At 59.9% G+C, this 20,387-nt stretch overlaps 1 protein-coding gene across 1 annotated transcript; it reads left to right on the top strand.

The window, feature by feature from the left end:
- The first annotated feature begins 7,545 nt into the window (after positions 1 to 7,545).
- On the top strand, positions 7,546 to 19,993 carry LOC109291158 (tumor necrosis factor receptor superfamily member 16-like). Its single transcript, XM_019508022.1, has 5 exons — positions 7,546 to 8,327; positions 8,757 to 9,128; positions 13,643 to 13,805; positions 15,144 to 15,289; positions 17,482 to 19,993. Exons 1-5 carry the CDS (start codon positions 8,075 to 8,077, stop codon positions 17,784 to 17,786), a joined length of 1,239 nt encoding a protein of 412 aa, XP_019363567.1. The 5' UTR covers positions 7,546 to 8,074; the 3' UTR covers positions 17,787 to 19,993.
- Positions 19,994 to 20,387: the final 394 nt, after the last annotated feature.

Genomic DNA, 20,387 nt, shown 5'->3' with positions numbered 1-20,387 from the left:
GGGGAGAGGCAGAAGCGCAGCGGGCTGCTGGGCCTGGGGCGGCGGGGTCCCTTCTTGGGTGGGAACAGGGGGTGGGAGCTGTGCAATGGGCGCAGGGCACGGCCGGGTCCCTTCTTGGGTGGGAACGGGGGGTGGGAGCTGTGCAATGGGCGCAGGGCACGGCCGGGTCCCTTCTTGGGTGGGAACGGGGGGTGGGAGCTGTGCAATGGGCGCAGGGCACGGCCGGGTCCCTTCTTGGGTGGGAACGGGGGGTGGGAGCTGTGCAATGGGCGCAGGGCACGGCCGGGTCCCTTCTTGGGTGGGAACGGGGGGTGGGAGCTGTGCAATGGGCGCAGGGCACGGCCGGGTCCCTTCTTGGGTGGGAACGGGGGGTGGGAGCTGTGCAATGGGCGCAGGGCACGGCCGGGTCCCTTCTTGGGTGGGAACGGGGGGTGGGAGCTGTGCAATGGGCGCAGGGCACGGCCGGGTCCCTTCTTGGGTGGGAACGGGGGGTGGGAGCTGTGCAATGGGCGCAGGGCACGGCCGGGTCCCTTCTTGGGTGGGAACGGGGAAGGGCCGGGTGTGACTGCTGGGGAAGCTGTGTAACAGGTTGGATGTGAATAGCAGGGTGTGGGGGATGCTATTTATGGTCCTGGGTGGGCAGGTGTGGCGGGAATGGCTGGGGGGTCTTTGCAGCTGCTCGGCGGGGAGGGCCGAGGCCGAGGGTGCTTTCGGAGGAAGGGGTCAGGGAAGGGGGCTGCGGGGCTGCGGGAGCTACCTGTAAAACGGGCACATCCCCGCTGCTCGCTCCCGGGGGCACCTGGCCGGGCTAGGAAGGGAAGAGCCCTGCACGAGCCCGGCCCCTGGTTGGCGGTTTGACTCCCCCAAAACGTGTCCCCCCTCACAACGCCACGATTTCTGCTTGTTTTAAAGCCGGAGGCGCCCTGCTTCCAAACCGGTCCCCTGGGCCGTGGTGCACCCGCCTGGCCCCCGGGACCTGCACGAGGTTGCAGTGAACCAGCTACTTCCTTCTCGCTCCCGTCGCGGGGCCCTTTCCTGCCCGGCTTGTCCCGAGTGCGATCCTCGGCTCCTGGGCCGTTTGCCTGCCAGGGCGTGACCTGACTCTGGGAAAGCGGCTCCTGGTGAGCACTGGGGGCTGCTGGTCCTGGGGCCCCTTCCACTCTGCTAATCCAGTGCTATATTCATCTTAAATGTGTGCATCAGCTCATAGGGTCCTGGCCCCCCAAGATCTGAAATGCAGGAGGCCAGAAGCTAGACCTTCCCAAAGCATTTCAGCCTGGGTTTGGGGGGATTCGCAGCGTCCTCGGAGACGCCCAGTGTTCAAATAGGCCTGTTTCCAAAGCAGCATCTGACCCGTAGTCCTGTGGTGGGGCAGGGAAACTCCCAGCGTGGACGGCAATCGGAAAGAAAGGTCGAGTAGGAAGGTGCATGCGTGGGGGAACTTTTGGGCTTGTTTTAACCCCTCTTTGAGAGGGAGATGACAGGAGAGAGGGGCATCGCGGTGAAGGGCCGGCGCTGTTAGTAATTGCTCCGTGTGACGGGCGGCTTTGGAGGGACGGCCGTGTTGCAGGCCGCCGGGCAGGCGTCCGGCTTGCGCGCGTTGCTCTTTCGAGCCCCGCTGCCATCGCCTCTCCTTGTTCATCCCGCCGACGTTTGTTCGGGTGCAGTGGGGGCGTCGGTGCAAGAGAGGCGCGGGGGCTGGCTTCATACCCGGGTCCAGCTCCTCCACGGGTGTCAACGGCTACGGGAAGGATGCTGGATGGCAGGGCGACAAGGGACCCGGCGCATCCGCACGTTTCCTCCTGACACCGGTTTAGGACAGGGCTTTCTCCCCGATGCAGAGGCAAGGTGACATGACCAAGGAGATCGGCGGCAGGGCGGGAAGTCGGGGTGCAGCAAGCGCCGCGACCGCCGAGCCCGCCCTCCTGCCCGTCCCACGCGCGGACGGCGCGACACACGAACTCTCCGGTTCCCTCGCCTCGCGGCTCGGTAGCGAAGGAGTTAAGGGAGAAACTCGGCAGCACCTGGCTGTAGCCAGGAGGGTATTTGCAAACAGGACAGGCAGTTTTTAAGGCGTGGAAGATGTCTGAGGCTCTGGCGTCTCCGAAACACATGGACACCGAAGAATGTGCATTAAAAGCAAATCCACTCTTGCCCTCTGGATTGCGTCCCTGGCCGAGCCCAGCCCTCTCCCTCCTCGCTCCATTGCCGCGCTGAGCCTGTACGATGGCCTTATGATAATTAACTGTCTCCAGATGCATGGTGCCAATTAATTTCTTTTGTTCTTCGGCTGGTGGGGGGGAGAATTTAAAGTCACAGAGCCTCTTTAAAAAGATCCAGTCAGCCCAGCTCCTTCGGCAAAGATGGATCAAGTCATTGTAATACGATCGAGCCCTAAGAAAGGGGAGGGAAGGCCGGGTGGAAAAGTTAGGCTTAATTAGAACAGGCTTGGAGCCTGTGCGGGGAACAGCCGGGCTCGAACACTGTCGTTTTGTTCCCTCGGCTCAGCTGGCAGCGGCTCGGGGCAGGGGGACCACGTTTGCAGCCCCCCCGGCGTGGCCCTTCGCTGGGCGCCTCTTTGGGGCAGAGACGAGCCTGTTTGCAGGCACGGGCTGTGCCCAGGGTGTGTCTGGGTGGGGGCTCGGGGTGGGAGGGAGGAGGCTGGGCATGAACAGAGGTGGCCTTTGCTCCTCCTGGAGCACGGCGGTGGAGAGTGAAGTCTTCTGTTGGGGCCGCGGGCGGCTGGGTCACCAGACGGATCACCCCGCGTGTCCCAGGAGGTGCTGGGGGACGGTCCTGTGCAGCGCGCTCCAGTTGCACGGGCTACGCTGGTTGTGCCCAGGCCCAGAGAGCTCTGTTGCACGCGCAGATGCTTCCCCCCACCCGCAGACTCGCGTGCATGCATTGAACAACCATGTCCCCGGCCCCTAGGCATCATCACCATCATCACCACCACCATCAACATCAGCATCCACAGACAAGGAGGGTTGAAGGGAGCTCAGGAGGTCACATCGAGCGCAACCCCCTGCTCCAAGCAGGACCAGCCCCACCTACATCATCCCAGCCAGGGCTTTGTCTAGCCGGGCCTTAAACACCTCCAAGGATGGAGACTGCACCGCCCCTCTGGGGAGCCTGTTCAAATGCTTCACCACCCGCCTCGTGAGAAGGTTTGTCCTCAGGTCGGTCACACCTGCTCAGCTCTTCAGTGCTCGCAGGCGTCTGCAGGGACACAGATGCACACCAAGCACGTGGAGCAAGGGGCCGTGCCTGCCCCCCACCCACACACTTTGCTTTTCCATGCCGTGCTGGCCCAGTGGCTTTCTTTTGGGATCAAGGGAAAACAAGAAATCCCAAAAGAGCTGCCTGCAGCTGGCTGTCTCCTGAGTACGGGGAGAGCGTGGCGTGAGGCTCTCCCATGTGGCGCTCGCGCTGTCTCATGCCATGGTCCCTGCCTCGGCAAACGGGCAGGCGCTGGAGAGAGTTCGAGGTGCCGTGTACAGGGGGGTTCGCGATGCTGCAGCACGCACGTAGGTGCCCTGACCGGTGATGAGATCCCGTGCAAAGCTCTCCGTGCACGAACACACCGGTCAGTGGGGTGGAAACTCAGCCAACCACGTCGGCAGCACCCACTCTTTTGCTCCCCTCAGCTGTGATGCAGGGGAGCGACGTGGTTGGAGAGTCCTGGCATGGGGGAAGAGGAGAGGCAAAGTGTTAGGACTGAGCATGCAGGGAGGAGGAACGGTGGCATTTCTAGGGGAAGCCATCACGGCGGTGACTGGGGTCGGGAGAGATGGTGGAAGAGTGGTCCCATGCAAAGGTCCCTTGGATGGCCCAAGTTGAAATCTCTGCTTTGCTTCAGACTTTCGGGGTGACCCTAGGCAAGTCTCTTAGCTTCTTCCACAGTGCAAAATGGCAGCATGGCCGAGTGGCCTTGCGAGGATGCAGGAACGCACCCGAGGTGCTAAGATCCTGTGGTGGTAGAGAGTAACCCGAGGCAGAGGGACCCTTGCTGTGTCGTCGCTGCCGGGGTGGTCTGTTTGGTAGCACTCCCATCCCCGAGGAAGGATGTTTTGCACGCCCAAGCTCCTCTAGCATCTATCCCAGCTAGACAGCACATCCAATAATGGCCAAACAAAACTTGCTTCTCGCGTGACGTGGAGGCACAAGCCTGGGAAGGGCTCCAACTTGGGCCAACCACCCCGGTCCTTGTCCCGGGGGGGCTGGGGACGTGGCGTTTTTCACCAGCGTGTCCTTTCGGGGCTCGCTTGGCGCTATGGCACCGAGCACCGCGTTTCCGCGGGTGCGCCGGACAGCTGGAGCCGGGGGGAAGGGACTGGAGGCATTCGCCGAGCGAGGTGCAATGATGGATTTGGCGCGAGCGGGGAAGACGTGTTCCCTGTGCATGGCTGGACCCTCCCGGGACCATCCCAAGCGGGTTTCTTCGCTGACAGCTTAGGTTACTGTTTGTCAGGAGCCCGGGCTGCTCGACGGATGTGGCTGCTGGCCTGCCTCACGGAGGCCGCTTTGGACAGCTAGTGACCTTTTCAGCCCCGGCAGATGTTGCCGGCGAAACGACTGGCGGCGTGACACGGGGAGGCTGTTTTGCGGGCAGAGGGAGGGGGCAACGACCCGGCAGGGTTTGGGCTCTGAGGTGGAAGGCCCCCGATAAGGGAGGAAGAAATGGCTCCACTCGGTGGGGCCGTTTCCCCGCGACCGGGCGTCCGTGGCCCTTTCCACGACTTCGCTGCAGTTGTTCTCGGCACCGTGGTTTGGCAGGTTGCACGGTCTGGCCCCCTCCAGCCTTGCTGCGCCAGGGTGCAAGAGGGGCTGCGAGAGCTTCCCCCCCCCAAGCCCAGGCCAGGAAGCCCCAAGCAGGTGGTGTTTGCGCCCGCCGGGCTCGGTTGTGTGTTGTCAGAGATGGTCTTCGAGGTCCTTCCTAGGACGGGACCGTCTGCCCGGCTTCATTTCTTCCAGTGCCTTTCCCTTCTTTCTTTTCCTTCGTTCCCTCCCTGCCTTTTCCCTTTCTTTCTTCCCTGTGCCTTCCTCGCTCCCTTTCTTCCCCTTCCAGGACACGGTCGGTTCCTTCGGCCTCCAGCAATGCCGTGAGGAAGCCCGGAAAGGTTGCACCTGTGACGCCGGCCGGGAGCGACGTATCGACTTTCAGAGAGACCTTGACGGAGGGAGCGACGGCCCTGTGGGAAGCTGTCAGACAGCTGCTCCCAACTGGCCCGGCTCTGTCCCGATGGCAGCCTGGTTGTGGCACGCCGAGTCGGGTAGGGCTCAGCTGACCCACCGCGCTCCCCCATCGGCGTCTCTGTGTCCTGCCTCGGGCCTCCCGGGTACCCGTGGGATTATGCTGCTAGCCTCGGCGAGCCAAAAATACTGCCGTGTCCTTGAAAACGGCTCAGGCCCGTTGCACGACTCGACTCGGTCCCCGCCACAGAGCAGTTGTGCACACAGCCACGTGTCTGTCTATGCGCAAGCCTCCTGTGGAGGTCTCGGGGCATTCTGGGAAAGTCCGGGTAGCTATCCCACGATGCCTCAGCAGATGAGACAATGCTGCTCCTAGAGACGTGCATCCTGGGCCGACCTGCTGGGAGGTGGGAGACCCAGCAGCTATCCCACAATGCCTCACAGGAGATGGCACTCCCAGAGACGTGCATTCTGGGCCGGCTGGCTGGGAGGAGGGAGCGCCACAGATTCATTCCCATCGGGACTGTTCAGGGGCGCTGTCAGGCCCTGAACCCGTTACAGCCGGGCAGCAGTGGCAGTGCTGCTCCGGTCATTGCCCTGTGCACCTTGGTGCACGCGGGCACCCCCCTTTCTAGAGCCATTCAACAGAATTAAGAGGCGGCAAATTCAAAACCAAAGGAAGGAGATCCTTTTTTATTATTATTTTGCACCCCAAAATAGGCTGTCACCGAAGCAAAGAGCTCAGCCACTTTATATGGAGAAGCCAGAGTTGCCAGAGTTGTGGCTGACACATTTTGGAAGGGGTATTGATTGCCCGCATCAAAGGCCTGAGCAACTCTTAACGTTTCGAGATCGGGTGGAGATCTAGCGTGAGACCGGCCTATCTGACCGCTGCTATAGTGGGGTTACTGCAACTTTTCTGTAGAGCTTCTGAGGAAAGCTGGTGAGGGAAGGACCTAGGTATGCATCTGCCTGGGAGAATGGGAGAGGAAGAGGGGATACGACGGCAGTCTGAGAGGCTGCCATAAAAGAGGAGAAAACTGGTTCTCTCTTGTCAGAGGAGGCAGGACAAAAGACAATGGGCACGTCTACATGAGATGTTTTAAGGCGCATTAGCCTAAATTTAAGGCGCATTAGGGCACATTTATACATGTGCATTCCCTGAATGCACCTTGAAAGTGGCGATTTGGGGCTAATTGTGCCTAAATTTGATAAATACAGGTATCAAATTTAGGTGCAATTAGTTAAGATGCATTAATGCACGTGTAGACACACTAAAGCGCATTAACACTGTGTGTGTGGACTGACCTGGGACTAACCTGAATCCCAAGTCAGTCCACACACAGCATTAGTGCACTTTAATGCCTGCACATGGAGACACCTGCCTAAACCTGCTTAAAGCACATTAAGCTAATGCGCATTAAATTTAGGCATGCTTAAATGCACATGTAGACATGCCCAGTGGGTTGAAAGAAGAGGAAAGCAGATCCAGATTGAATCTCAGGAAAACTGTGCTGCGGTCAGTGCCGAGGGCAGGAGTCTCCCATGGTGGAGATGTTGAAGAAGGCGTGGGGGGGCGCGTCGGGTCCGATCCTGCGTCCATGAAGCCGATCCTGCATCCATGCAGGGGCAGGATTGGAAAATGTTTCACATCTGCTGCAACCCTGAGATCCTGTGATTTTGGTACCTGGCAATTATCTGCCGCTGCAGGAGACAAGGCATTGGAGTTGGTGGATCAGGGCTGATCCTGTGTTACTTGACTACTGAGGAAAAATGGGACGAACCGGCATTATTTAGGTTGGAGAAGAGGAAACTGGGCGGGATTGATAGTAGCCTGCAAAAAGCGGGAGTGCTGTTGTAAAGAAGAGGTCGGACCAGGTGACCCCGGAGGTCCCTTCCAGCCCTGCTCCCCTGACTTGTAGAGGATGCTTCTGTTAATACGTCCTAGTGTGCCATTAGCTTTTTATTTTATTGTATTATTTTTTATTTCTATTTGATTTTGATTTTTTACTGTATTAATTTATTTTTGCAACAGTGGTAGGACAGACGTTGCAATCGCTGCTCCCATTTCCACCGGCAGTGCCGAGAGAGGTCTCGCCAGTGGGTCTGCACGGGAGCGCCTGTCTGCCGCGGCACCTAAAGTGCGGGGCACGGTGAGCGCCACTAATGGGCGCGCAGAGTGCTTAAAGTGCTGTTTTATACCCTACCCCCTCTATTGACCATCATAAAGCTGCCTCCCTGGCGCTTTCCATGTCTGTCCCTTCGTGCTTTTGTCTCCTGCTTGTGCTGTATTGAGTCCCGGACACATCTGCTGTGCCTGACGGAAGGCTATTAGACAGGAGGCAGGTAGATTTGCACCTTGTAGGCTAACTAAATCAGAAACGCAGAAGCTTTGGGGAGCAGCGGCTTTGACCGGTGCCTTGGCCGGGATGATCTTAGCCACCTGATGCTGCAGTTTTTGCTTTAATCCGATGTGTTTGCAGTGCGGTGTCAATATGTGCATATTCAAAGGGGCCTGTCAGAGGTGCTGTGTGTGTGTGTGTCTTGCCCACCCGTCTCCCGCTGGGAGGATCAAAGAGGAGCAAGGGGGGCTTGTCGGGAGACCATGCTTCTTCCCTCCTCCAGTTTAGGGGTCTCGGTCCTTCATTCCCTCTGCTCTGGTATGAAAACAGCTTTGCAACCAGCCCCGTCTTGCAAAACCATCCACCCTGGTGTGAAAGGAGAGCAGGGAGGGGAGGGAGAGGAGAAGAGGGTAGGGGGATGGGGAGCCCTTGCTCTAGGTAGTTGTGTGCGACGATGAGCCAAGAGCCCTGGGTCCCCTGACCGCGGCCATATCACTTGGCCTTCCTGTGCCTCGGTTTGCCCGGTGGTGACAGGTCGCATGGCACTTCGTGACTCCGCCTGTAAGGTGGCTGCTGGGCTCGTCACGTGCAACGTGGAGCCGTGCGGTATCCGCCGCGTGGCCCGTCTCATTTCCACCTCTTCCCCTGTCGCCCCCCAGGTGTCAGGAAGCCAAGGCTGCGAGAGCAAGCACCACACCTCCCTGGGCGAGTGCTGCCAGGTCTGCGGCCCCGGCTTCGGGGTGTCCGTCCCCTGCGGCAGTGCTAACACCCAGTGCGAGCCCTGCAGAGCGAGTGAGTACACAGGGGCCGGGTGGGCGGGTTACAGCCAGGGGCACCCCAACTGAGGCTCCGTCCTGTCTGGGGTCTGGGCCCTGCCAGTCCCCAAAGAGGCTCGTATGGGGTCACTTGGTTTGCATGGGTTGTCGCAAGTGACCCATTCAGGCACTTGCTTTTCCCATCATATCCCAGAGAAAACCCCGTGCCTGAGCGCTTGTTAATTCGGCATCTCATACTAACGAAGCAGGGGGTAACTTTGCTGGGCCGCCGTGCTACAGTAACGGTTTATTGCACCTGGTCGTGTCTTACCCGAGATGTTGCCCCAAGGAAATGCAGCAGCCTGGCTGGGTTTACACCCAGCAGAGCCATGGGTGCCAGGTAGCATCAGCGGGTATGCGGCCCTGTTATCCCTGACCTCAGCACGCGTGTCTCTTCCCACAACAGACGTGACGTTTTCCTCGGTCAGCAGTGCCACGGAGCCGTGCCAGCCATGCTCCACGTGCCTGGAGCAGGCAGCCAAGCCGTGCACCCCCACCAGCGACATGGTGTGTGCCAGCCCTTGCGCCCACGGGCACTACCTGCAGGCCGGCAATGGGACCAGCGGCCAGTGCCTCCCATGCCAGGTCTGCCCCGAGGGCTACGGTGCCGTGACACCGTGCGGGCCAGCTCACGACGCCGTCTGCAGCAGGTGCCCGGACGGTTTCTACTCGGAGGAGAAGAGCTCGGTGCTGCCCTGCCTGCCCTGCCAGCCGGGGTGCAACGAGAGCAAGGTGATGATCCGCCCCTGCAGCCCGCTCTCGAACACGCTGTGCATGGGTAGGTACCGCGGCGGGCAGGGGGATGGTGCGAGGGACGGGCTCTGTCGGGCTTCTGTGGTGCTAGGCGCTGTACCAACCCATCTGGTCTCCTGCCACTGGAGACCGCCCTGACCCGGCAGCCTGGCCCTGACCTCATCAAGCGGCACCTTTCCTTGGCTGGAGTATTGGCCCTATGGCTTTTTGCCCCCTTTCCTTATGCGTCCTATTCCTCTGTCTGTCCCCGCCTGCCTAAATGTCTCTAAAGAAGCAAGTGCCCTGTGCTGGGACCGGGACCAGGGCTGAGCGCCAGGGAGGATTGGGCCCGGAGAAGCTCTGCTCCCCTTCTGCCTCCCCGGCTTTGCGTTCGGGGGCAATCGCTGCGTTTTTGTCTGCAAGGACAGAGGCTCTTTGGGTTGTCCTTAATCTCCCCTTTGTCCAGCCTGCCCGCGCTCTAATCCCGCTCGGGCCAGGGCCACGCGCGTGTTTGGGAAGCTGTCTGCAGAGGAGCACATTAAAGGGCCGGGCGGCAACAACGCTGCATCTTCATCGCCGACGTGCGGGGCAACCCCTCCTCTCTGCCGTGGGTCCCCAGCCGCATCCTTGTGCCCCCTGGATTTTTCCCAGGGGAAGGAGGGTGCCGGCGCGGTCCCTTCGTTGCACAGCAGAGGAGCCAGCGAGGTGATGGGAGCTGGATTCAAACCCAGAACAAGGCTGGGACCCACATAGACGCCACGCAGGTGCTTTGCGCAGCCGGGGAGCTGTGCAGCTGTTAAAGTGCTCAGCTCTGGGAGCAAAGCAGCCTGCAACACCCACCGGGGATGCAGGGGACGCGCATCGACGCGGCTGGTGTTTCCGGGGCCCCGAGTTGGCTAGTTTGGCACAGGCCGGGGGTCTGTCTTCAGCTTGGCCCAGCGATTCTCAACCAGGGTGCTTTGAGATCCTTTCAAGGGGGCCACGCCATGTGGGCACCATTCGGGGTGCAAACCCGATTCACAAGAGGCATCCGGAGATTTCACATAAGAGTCGAACAGCTGGAGCTGTCGCGGGCTTGCCGAGCTCTTTGCAGCAGCCGGATCGCTCGGTTATTTGTCTGCAGTCAAAAAAACGAGGGAGTGCCCAAGCAAAGGAAGGGCTCTGGACACAGATCTCCTCCTGACGGCCTCCTCGAGGGGCTGCAGGGACGGGCCTGCCCTGGCTCCCACGCTGGCCCGTCAAGGGGTTGGGAACGTCCCGCGTCCCTTGGGTCGCTCCCAGCCCTGCGATGCTCCGGTGCCGTCAAGTTCCTCCCAATTTCAGCCCAAGGCATGAGCGGGAAGGGGACGAGGTCACAACCTCCGACTTCCGGAGTGAAAGTCTGAGTCTCTTTTTATTTAGCAGATGGTTAAAAGCCTGCCCTGCATCCAGCGCCCGAGACCGGACTAATATCTGCCTGTCTGTGCAAAGGAGGGAGCCGCGGCAGGGGGAAGTCTGGTTGGGGGATGGAGAGGAGGCTTGCAAGGACCCGTCTGGGCCCAGTTTGGGACGGGGTGAGCTGGACAGGATGTGAGAAGGCAAAATGACCTGCAAGGACCGCTGACACCAGGCCTGGGTCTTCTTTTGTATGGTTTTTATGATGGAGGCAGGTGGCCCCAAAATGTCGCTTCGTGCTTGGTTGTTTTTTGGCGGGGTGGGGGGTAGTTCCTTTCTATTATTTTAAAATACGGTTTTTGCAGGAAGAGCTCTGTTTGTCAGGATAACACGTGGAGGCCTAAGGCACGAGGACTCCAAATGAACAGAGAGGCCCTTTCTCCCAAGGGCGGTGGCGATAAATAGAGGTTCACCGAGGCCTTCACGTTTTCACGCGCCGAGTAGAGATCTCATCACCTTCCCCGCGGCTCCGGATTCAAATCGTCCGCCGGCTCGGGGAAGGCCGGGGCAGATGCCCCTGTGCTTGGGGGATTCATGGGGGACCCGGGCGCAGAGCCAGAGGACTGGCTGCCTGCACGGGCTAACAGGGCTCTGAACCCAGGTCTGAATCAGGCACCCTCCGGGGTGGGGGTCTGTCCTCCCTGGGGGGAGGCAGGCTGAGAGCCTTGGCGGGGGCCGGGCCAGGGTCCCAAGAGGACGCGGCGATGACAGACTCCAACTCGGGGCATGTTTCCTCACAATTTAAGGCACCGATTCCCAGCTTTTGATACCTGGGGTGCGCTGGCACGCTTTCAGATCCTGCATTAAAATTGATGGCACCCATCACTCTTACACCTGCAAATGTAGGTCTGTCTGCAGCCAAAATACAGCATCAAATGCAGCCTTTTGGCCCCTGGTGTGGATGGGATGGTCCGTGGGCCGGGGCCAGGGCCGGTCTGTGGACCCGATCCTGCACACGCTACCCAGCCAGAGCTCAATCTCTCCCCATGGGGCCAGCACAGCCAGGGCCTGATCCCTTCACATGGAGCTGGAGCCCTTTTTGCACTTTCCCATGGAGCCCGGGCACTTTTTGCACCATCTCGTGGAGCCAGGGCACTTTTTGCAGGACACCTTTTGCACCATCTCGTGGAGCCAGGACACTTTTTGCAGGACACTTCCACCACCCAAGTATGCCGTGGCACAAACATTGGGAATCGGGTTGAAGGGGATCTCTGCTGAAGACCTCCCCCACCCGCAACCGAGTATGCTGGAAGAGAAGCTGACTGGTAATCTCTGATTTCGGCCCAAAACGGAGCCTGGGCGATGCTTGGGGCTGGGGGCTGAGGACAGCGGTGCTCGCGAGTCCAGCCAGGCCTGCTTTCTGTGTCCAGAGAAGCTGGGGCTGGGGCAAGAGCTCGACGGCAGCAAGAGGCGGGGGGAGGCTGGTGTTTCGAGGCAGCAGAAAGCTCCCCGTCCTGCCTGGCGGAGGGGAGCTGTCGCCTCTCCAGCTGTTCCTCGCAGACAGCATCTCCCCCCGCCCCGCGCTTGTCATCACTTCCCCGCATACAGACCAGATGCTCCTCGCAGGCACTGGAGGAATCTCCTGGCGCAGCCCGGCTGCCAGCCTTTGATGTGGCCAGGCAAAAGCAGGCTGGGGGCGGGGAGGAGGAGAGCAAGCTTCTCTTTTTTTTCCAGCCTTAGGCTTGCTTTTCTTGTTCTTTTTTTCTTTTTCTTTTTTTTTTTTCCATGGAGATGAGGGCCTCCGGGAGGGAATATGTCCCAGCTGCGGTCTCTGCCCTTCCCAGCTGCCTGGCCTCTCGGGGTAGGGCGAGGGCATCGGGTAGCAGATGGGCCCCCTCCTTGCTCATGCCAGGATCAGGCCTTTACCCGCTATCCGAGCTGCCGTGTCCCCTGGCGGGCTCCTGGCGCGGCACGTTGGGCCAGCTGCTGGGTGCTGGGATCGGGGGGAGGCTTCGGGGAGGGGAAGGGACGGTTTTAACCGGGGGGTTTGGAGATGTGGGTTCACTTTCCAGCGGTGCCGCAGACACCTGTGTGACTGGGCGAGTCCCCAAAGCCCCCCGTCTTTTGCCTTCGCATGAGCGATCTGAGCCCTGTCCCATACGCATCCCAGGCAGTGTAGCGCTTTCCACCCGCGCCAGCTTATGCATCTCTGATTTAGTTTGTCTATAAGGTGCAAATCTACTGTGCTTTCTGCCGGTGTTCGTGAGACCCCGAACCCCTGCCCTTCGTGTCCTTTGCAATCGAGACTTCTCTTTCCTTCCTGTCCTAAAAGGCCCCGTTGCACGCTCCCGGGCGCTGCCACGTCCCTCTCCAGCAGCAGCTGCATTTCGCAGAAGGCCCCGGGTGTCCCTTCCCGGTAGTGACTGCAACAGGGCGGGGGGGCATTCCTGATTTACACCACTGCGAGAGCAGATTCAGAGCTCCAGCCTCTGGCATGACCATGCAATCAAATATTATTGCTAATACTAACCAGCCACTTCCTCACAGCTCATCGAAAGGGCTGCAATGAGAGACAGCACGACAAGAATAATATTTAGGCTTTGGGTTTACCATTAGTTTTTTGCAAACATTCCTTTATCCCCAGGCCCTTCTAGGGAAGCAGATATTAATTTGCAGAGATCTTCCCCCCCCCCACAAGAAAAAAAAATCCTGTGGCCAGACAATGAATTCTCATTGCAAATCGTTGCTGAAATGTTTGGGGTTTTTTTTTTTTTCCTTTTTTCCCCCACTTGGATCCAAAAAACCTAGAGGCCTGTTTATTTTTTTGGCAGCCGAAATGCCAACAGTCTTGACTTTAAAACGCCGGAAAATTGGGGTTGGCAGAAACCGAAAGCATCTCCGTTTGGGCAAAAATAAAAACCCTTAAAATCAGGCACAAACAGCAAAATTCTTCCAGAAACATATCTACTGTATTAATGTCATTTTCTGATTGGGGGGGGGGGGAACTGCTGATGGCGAGTTTTCCACTGGCCTTGGTTAATGCATCCATTTTACAGGGGGGTCAACTGAGGCACAGAGAAGGGAACGGCCGCGTTGTCAGAGATGGGTACTCCAGCGGGAGGGGGCCGTGGGACGTGCGCGTGTCTCTGCCGAGGAGCTTACGGTCTCGGCTTGGTTTGTTGCCAGACAAAGACCTGCAGATCCTGAAGCGCGGCGAGGGGGATCCCCGCAAGGAGCTCCCCAGGAAGCCGCCGCTGCCCGAGGACAACAGCAAGAACATCATCCCCGTGTACTGCTCCATCCTGGCCGCCGTGGTGGTGGGGCTGCTGGCCTACGTGGGTTTCAAGTGGTACGTGGGGCGAGAGGCGCTGCTGGGGGGGCGCCGGGCTCCCCTTGTCTCGGCTGTCGTCATGTTGACTTGGCCAGAGGGGCTTCCCTTCCCGGGTTCGCTGCCCCCAGCCCAACCCCCCTGTCCCTCCCCAGCTTTGGGGAAGCCCCCCTTTGGCTCCTGTACCCCTCAGGCAGGGACATCTCGGCTCTTGCTCACGGGCAGGGAAACTGAGCCACAAAGCTGGGGAGCAACTTTCCAAAGGGCCCCCAGTGAGTCAGTGGCAGAGCCCAGGAGTCCTTCTGCAGGAGCTCACTGCTAGGCAAGGCTTCCCCTTTCCCTAAAATCTTTGCAAGACTCCCCCTGTCCAAGGACGGCACGGTGCCATGTCGGGACGGGGCCCCCCCAACTCTGCCTCCGGCACCGACTTCCTCACCTCAGTTTACCAGTCTGCGAGCCGGAGGCGACTCCTACCCTATAGGGAAGAGATGACTAGGAGCTCCCAGCCGTGGCTCCGGAGGCAGGGGTTGGCTTCCCTACATCCCTCGGGCTGGCGCACAGGCAGGGCTGGAGGAAGAGAGCAAGAGAAAGGTCCCTTTGCGCCCCCACAACTTCTTAACATGCCCAGCGAGCAGCAGAGCCTCTTCCATCGCACAAGGGCTATGTCCCGCTGCGCCCGGCTCGCCGCCGAGCCTGACCGTTGAATAGGATTAAACCTCGCTGTGGGTTGGGATTAGACCCACCTCTGCCGCTCGGTCCCCGGCCTTTGCGGCGGAGAGCGGGACGGGCAGTGGGGAGGGTTAGATTAATGGGCTCGGTCTGAAAGGATCCCAGGCGGCCAGCTGTTGTATCGGGAAGAGGAAAGACAGCCCCTGGGGCCCTTCGTGCCTGGCCTGGGGTGGGGACAACCCCGCTCCCCTCCCTGCTCGGCCACGTCCTTTATATTCCACTCACGCCCGGGGCCGAGGGGGCTCCGATGGGGTCTCTGCCTGTCTCCCTCCCGAAGGAGCAATAAAACCCCGGCTCCAGCAGCTCTCCCAGAAGAGCCAAGCCCCCAGCAAGCACAGACGCCCGGGCCCCACATCTGCTGCCAGATGTTTGGGGACCGCCAGTGCCAGGAAGTCTCCAGGAGGAACGGGAGGGCAGGGAGAGGCTCCTCACCACACCAGACAGGGCCTCGCAGCCGGCAGGATCCCCAGCGCTGCCACTGCCTGTCCGGACTTGGGCATGTCACTTGAGGTCTCGGCCCTCCGTGAATGCTCTCACGAGGCCAGGCCAGTGCCGTCCCCTCGCCCTGCAGCCTCTCCTCTGTTCCTAATGCATGCCCCCCCCGTGCTAAAGCCCTGCCTCTCCCAACAGCTGGAACACCTGCAAGCAGAAGCAGCAGCTGGCCAAAGCCCGGGCCGGGGAGCTGGGGGGCTCCCCCGAGGGCGAGAAACTGCACAGCGACAGCGGCGTCTTCCTGGACACGCACAGCCTGCAGGAGCACCATCAGCTCAACAAGGGTAACGGCTTCCCGCCGCACTCAGCACCAGGGCGCCGGGTCTGGGTCCCCGGGGAGCTCCCTGGGGTCTTGGTGCTTTCAAGGCTCCCAGGGAATACGGGCTTGGCGGTCTCAGGGGCCCCAGGAAGCATGGACTTGGCTGTTTCAAGGCCCCCCTCCCAGGAGAGCTTGGTAGCAATTACAGGACCTTCTATAATTGGAAGCAAATAGGAGACCCCCCCCCTGCAACATAACAGCCCCACTAGGCTTTAGTGAGTGGGGGGCTGGTGCCGCTCCCCCTCAGCTGACTGTGAGGGGCCCAGGCCAGCAGTCGGGCCGGGGGCTGGGATTGCTGCACCCCAGGGCGGCTTCTGGGGCAGTAGTTCCTCGCGCCCAGGATGAAGCACGGCCACGAGTGGCTAAAGGTTGCACCTGGGCTGTCTCCATCATCAGCCCTCTGCATCCAAGAGGCCCCGGCTTCTCCGAAGAGCCTCATACCCAGGTCCGTTTGCTGCACAGCACCCGTGCGCGGTGCCCTGCCACGAGGCAAAGGGCAAACGGGGACGAGGCGCAGTGGGAGAGATGGCGGGTCCGCTCCTGGCAGCTGTGGAGGCCTTTGCTCTGCACTGCAGATGTGCATCAGCTCTGCGGGCAGAAGCCAGGCGTTGTAACGGGGGCACTTTGGGCACGGACTAGGCCCGAGTTCGGCAGCGCAGGCGCTCCCGTCGTGCACAGCAGCAGTTTAGGACCGGAAGTGGAGATTGCTACACCCTGCAAGGCGTTCCCAATGCAAAGAGATGCCTAGCTAGGAGAGCCACATGGGGGTCCCTGCAAGGCACCGCAGAGATAGGATCTCTGATGACTGCCCACAACAAGGGTTCCCGGCTGTGATTCAGTGCAGAAGAATCGCCCTGATGACCTCTGTGCTTTGGTGCTGACTCAGTGGGGATGGGGGAGATGGGCTGAATCACTGTCCCACATCCTCCAGCACCCTCTTTCCCACCCACGGTCCTGACGTAGCCAATGCTGCACTTAGGCAATGCAAGAAACCCCCAGCACAGCTCACCCTGGGAGCTCCAGGCACCTGGGTGCAGGGCCAAGCAGCGGGGCAGGCCCCTATTGCTCTTGCCCCTTCATGGTAGCAGCAAAGCACAGGTGCCAACGCAACCACGTTCACGGCAGCATAGCTTCTCTCCTTCAGGGCAGCCCATTGCTGTAGGTGCTGTTACAGGGGGCAGAATAGCCTGTGCAACCTTGAGCAAGTGGCTACCCTGGACTGAAAGTGAGTGCAGATAGTGGGGGACGCAATCACACAGCACTACATACCTTTTCCTCCAGTTAAAGAGAAACTGGAAGATGTTCTAATATGCCAGGTGGCTAGTGCTACATGATTTAGTGCAAGATCAAACCAAAAACAATCCAACTTTACTGGAACGTGCACTGATTTTCCAGGTTATATCTCAAATTTAAAAAAAACTAGGCCAAGAAGGGTCAAAAGGTATGGTTTCATTAGTGCTGTCGTCATAGTTAAACATACATCTCGTATTCAGATTCATAAAACAAAAATCTAATCTTCCCGATTAGATCTTGACAGGGCTTCCAACACTTCGGTGTCAGTCGTTTCTGCACCTGAGTTAATCTCCCACACCTACATTAAAGTTTTTACCTAGAAGTAAACACAGTCTGCAAGGCTGTGAAATAGGAGAGAGACAGGCCCAGGACCGGCTGACAGACAGCAACGTTGCAAAACAAAGGATAGTTTGAATTGTGGAGCATCAAGACCATTAAAAAAAAGGAGAGAGGGTTGTTAACACCCATGGAGTGACGAGAGTTTAGCAGGAATCGGGTAGACATCAATTGACTCCTGCAGGGCTGCCTGAATAGAAATGCCCCTGCTTCTCTACAGCAGCTGGTTTGAAAGTGTGGGTGCTGCAGGAAGCTAAGGGGGTGCGACTGCTCTCAGTTTTGCTCCTGGCTCTCAGAAAGGTCGTTTTACCCCGGAAGGGAGCAACTTCCCCAGGTGCAGCACTTACATTGGTGTAACCGTGTCCCGTGTCTGCATCCTGAATAAGGCCAGGGGGCTGAGAGGGGAGTTTTGCCCAGTGCCCTTCGTAGCAGCCACGGAGCCCAGCGGTGGTGGCCCTTGCAGCTGCAGTGGTGCATACGTGTCCTCCCTGCCTCTGACCATGCCTCTCTCTGCCTGTCCCTCTGCAGCGCCCAAGGCCGAGCCCCGGCTGTACATCAACCTCCCACCCCACAAGCAGGAGGAGGTGGAACAGCTGCTGGAAAGCCCCAGCCACAGCAAGGACTGGCGCTATCTGGCCAGCCAGCTAGGCTACGAGGACGAAGCCATCGACACCTTCGGCAGGGGCGAAGCCCCGGCTCACACTCTCCTCTCGGACTGGTCTGCCAAGGAAGGGGCCACGCTGGAGGCCCTGTGCGCCGCGCTGGCTGGCATCGAGCGGCCAGACGTGGTGGACAACTTGACCAGCCCGGCAGAGGCGAGCTCGGTGGTGTAATGGCGTCTCGCGAGGGCGGGACAAGCAAGAGGCATTGGACATGGGAACGAAGGGGGAAGGATGCCAAAGGAACGTTGTTCGTTAATTAAACAAGGGGGGGAAGCCAATTAACAAGCAATGAAGCCAAACTATGGTAAGAAAACTCCACAGAGCCATAGAGTCTTTGGGACAGACAAGCCCACCGGCCTTGATCCAGCTCCCGTGGGACCCTGCTGCCTCTGCTGGCTGGAGCCGGGACTGCGGGTGCCGCAGCAGGGAGATGCCACGAGCCCGGGGCAGCCCGTTGGCAGGGCCCCATCAGCCTCCTGTGACACAGACTCACCTTTGCGGAGCAAGAGGCCCCTCCTGGGTTCTCCTGCTGCCTGTGGGTGAGGGTGGCAGGGCATAGGGTGCCCCCCGCCGGCCAGGGAGAGATGCTGGCATCTCGGCAGAGAGGGGCAACCGCATTTCCCTTTGCGCCCACTCCCTCCCCATCCCTTATACCACCCCATGGGAGCCCGGGATTCGCAGCCCACTCCAAGCTTGGCCACCTACTCCCACTCCTCTCTGCAAGAGGGACCTTTGCCAGGAAGGGGCTGAAGCCAGACCTTGGAATGGCCTGGTCCTGAACTGGCTTTGCCCTTCCCTCGCGTACTTGTGGTGTGTGTCCCCGTGGGCACCCCCCCCTTGCACCTGCTTCTCCTACTCCTTTGTGTCCCTGGCCAGAAAGAAATTTCCCAGATCCTTTAGGCTGGTGCCCCGAGACTCAGTCTTCAAGGAAGTTGCCCAATGCCTTTTTCGACCTTGCGATTCTGCGGCTTTGGGAACTGGCCCCAGCGCCTGCTGAGCTGTGCCAAGGGGCAGAGCAGATGCCAGGAGGAATGGGTCGGGGCTGCCCCCAGCCTTCCCGCTACCCCCGGACGATGCTGCTGGCCACCACCGGTGTGACCTGGTGCTATGTATAGGACCTTGTGATGCCTTGTACCTGCGGGACCATGCAGCACCGCAGCCCCTGCCTGCCAGGATCCCCACCCTGTGCCCAGACAAGCTGCCTGCCAGGGGCTGGACAGGGCTCTTTCTGAGCAGGGTGGCCCTGCAGCACCCCGAGCCGTGGGTCTGTCCCCCACCCCTGCATCCGGAGCATCTGCCACTCCGGCTGGCAAAGGAACAACTCATTAGCTCCCCGGGTGGATGGAGGCCCGAACCAGGTCATCGGTCGCTTATTGGCGCACACGGGCACATCACAGTTGCTGCCCCACTGCAGTCCTTGGGACTGATGGAAAGTGCCTACCTCCTGCACCCTCTCTAGGACCCGGAGATGTCCACTCCATGCCCGGCTCTGGGTTATTGCCGATGCTGGACCTCGAGAAGTACCTCGTCGTTCAGCCCTGTCTTCTGCTGAAATCAGGATGGCGTGAGGGAGCCCTGCACCGACGCCTTGTGGACACATCACCGCATCCATCCTCGCAGGTGTTGGGGGCTGGCGGTGAAGGCCGGGCTCCAGCCCTGCAGGAAGTTCTCCCCAAACCCAAACTTCTGGGAGGACCAAACCCAGCCAGATCAGCGGTGCTCCCATGAGACCCGGGCAGCTGATGCACCCAACATCTGGCCTGTGGCTGGGGCAGGTGGCACCTGAGCCACGCTCGGCTGGGAACAGGAACCGGATTGACGACAGCTGCGAAGCTCAGTTCCCTGATGCCGCAGCCTGGGATTTTTTTCTAGGCTCGAGCAAGTCAGACCTTGGGCAAGCCAAGCTTAGCGCTGCAAGCCTGCACGACGCACCGGCCCTGCCCACGGCTTGCCCACCAAACTGAAGGTCTCCTCAGCTAGGATCAGCACGCAGATCACCCCAGGCCGCCTACCGTTCAGGGTGCCATGCGGCACGGAGCAGGGCGTGATGTCTTGAGGGGCACCCTCACCACACGTGCCCATCCAAGGACAGGCTGGGCGCAATGTGGCAGGAATACATGGGGACCAGAGGGCATGGGTGACCGGTGCAAGCCCCCGTGGCTTTAACCCGTGATGTACTCTTTTCTTTGGTGGGTTTTTTTTCTTTGTTTCTTTTTTAGGCAAGTCCCTTTCTCCTCGTCTCTGATCCTGGTGCATGGAGCGTCACTGACCGCTTTCGCTTCCTGGGGGATCATCCCGTAGTTGGGCAGAAACCTGCCGCCTTTGCTGACATGGGTATAATGGTCACAAGTGCATTAAAAGAGACTTCTGTTGCGCTGTGTCTGTCGTCCAGCAAGTGCTGGGGGCCGGGAGGGTCACGGTGGTGGAGGGAGCTGGCGGGGGGGTCGGGGCTTACGAGTCTGCTTTGCGGAGAAGCAAAATGGGTGAGGCGGCATCGGAGGAGGGTCCGGGCCGGCTGCTGACGTGTCCAGCCAGCTGCAGCCCTTGCAGTGACCGATGAGGCCCTGAGCCACCATGGATCTGGGACCCATGGGGGCTAAACCCCCAGGGAGCACTCGGGAGCACAGCCAGGCTGGAAAGGAGCTGCTGGAGAGCGGTGCCACTTTCCGGTGCAACCTGCGGAGATGAGGACAGGCCTGCGGGGTGAGTAAGGAGCTTGTGGCGCCTGCTCAAGGAAAGTCCCGGCCAAGCGGCACTGAGTCATTGCTCCAA

This window comes from Gavialis gangeticus, unplaced genomic scaffold (assembly GCF_001723915.1).
Source record: "Gavialis gangeticus isolate Ggan-Ray unplaced genomic scaffold, GavGan_comp1, whole genome shotgun sequence".
Lineage (NCBI taxonomy): Eukaryota > Metazoa > Chordata > Crocodylia > Gavialidae > Gavialis > Gavialis gangeticus.
The sequence above is the reverse complement of the archived record's forward strand: the minus strand, read 5'-3'. Positions and strand labels throughout refer to the sequence as shown.

Excerpts from the sequence above, each read along its gene's own strand:
- LOC109291158 (XM_019508022.1), top strand. The coding sequence starts at position 8,075 with ATGGCACTTCGTGACTCCGCCTGTAAGGTGGCTGCTGGGCTCGTCACG. Across the intron at positions 9,129-13,642 it reads CTCGAACACGCTGTGCATGG|ACAAAGACCTGCAGATCCTG; the intron begins GTAGGTACCGCG and ends GTTTGTTGCCAG. Across the intron at positions 13,806-15,143 it reads GCCTACGTGGGTTTCAAGTG|CTGGAACACCTGCAAGCAGA; the intron begins GTACGTGGGGCG and ends CTCTCCCAACAG.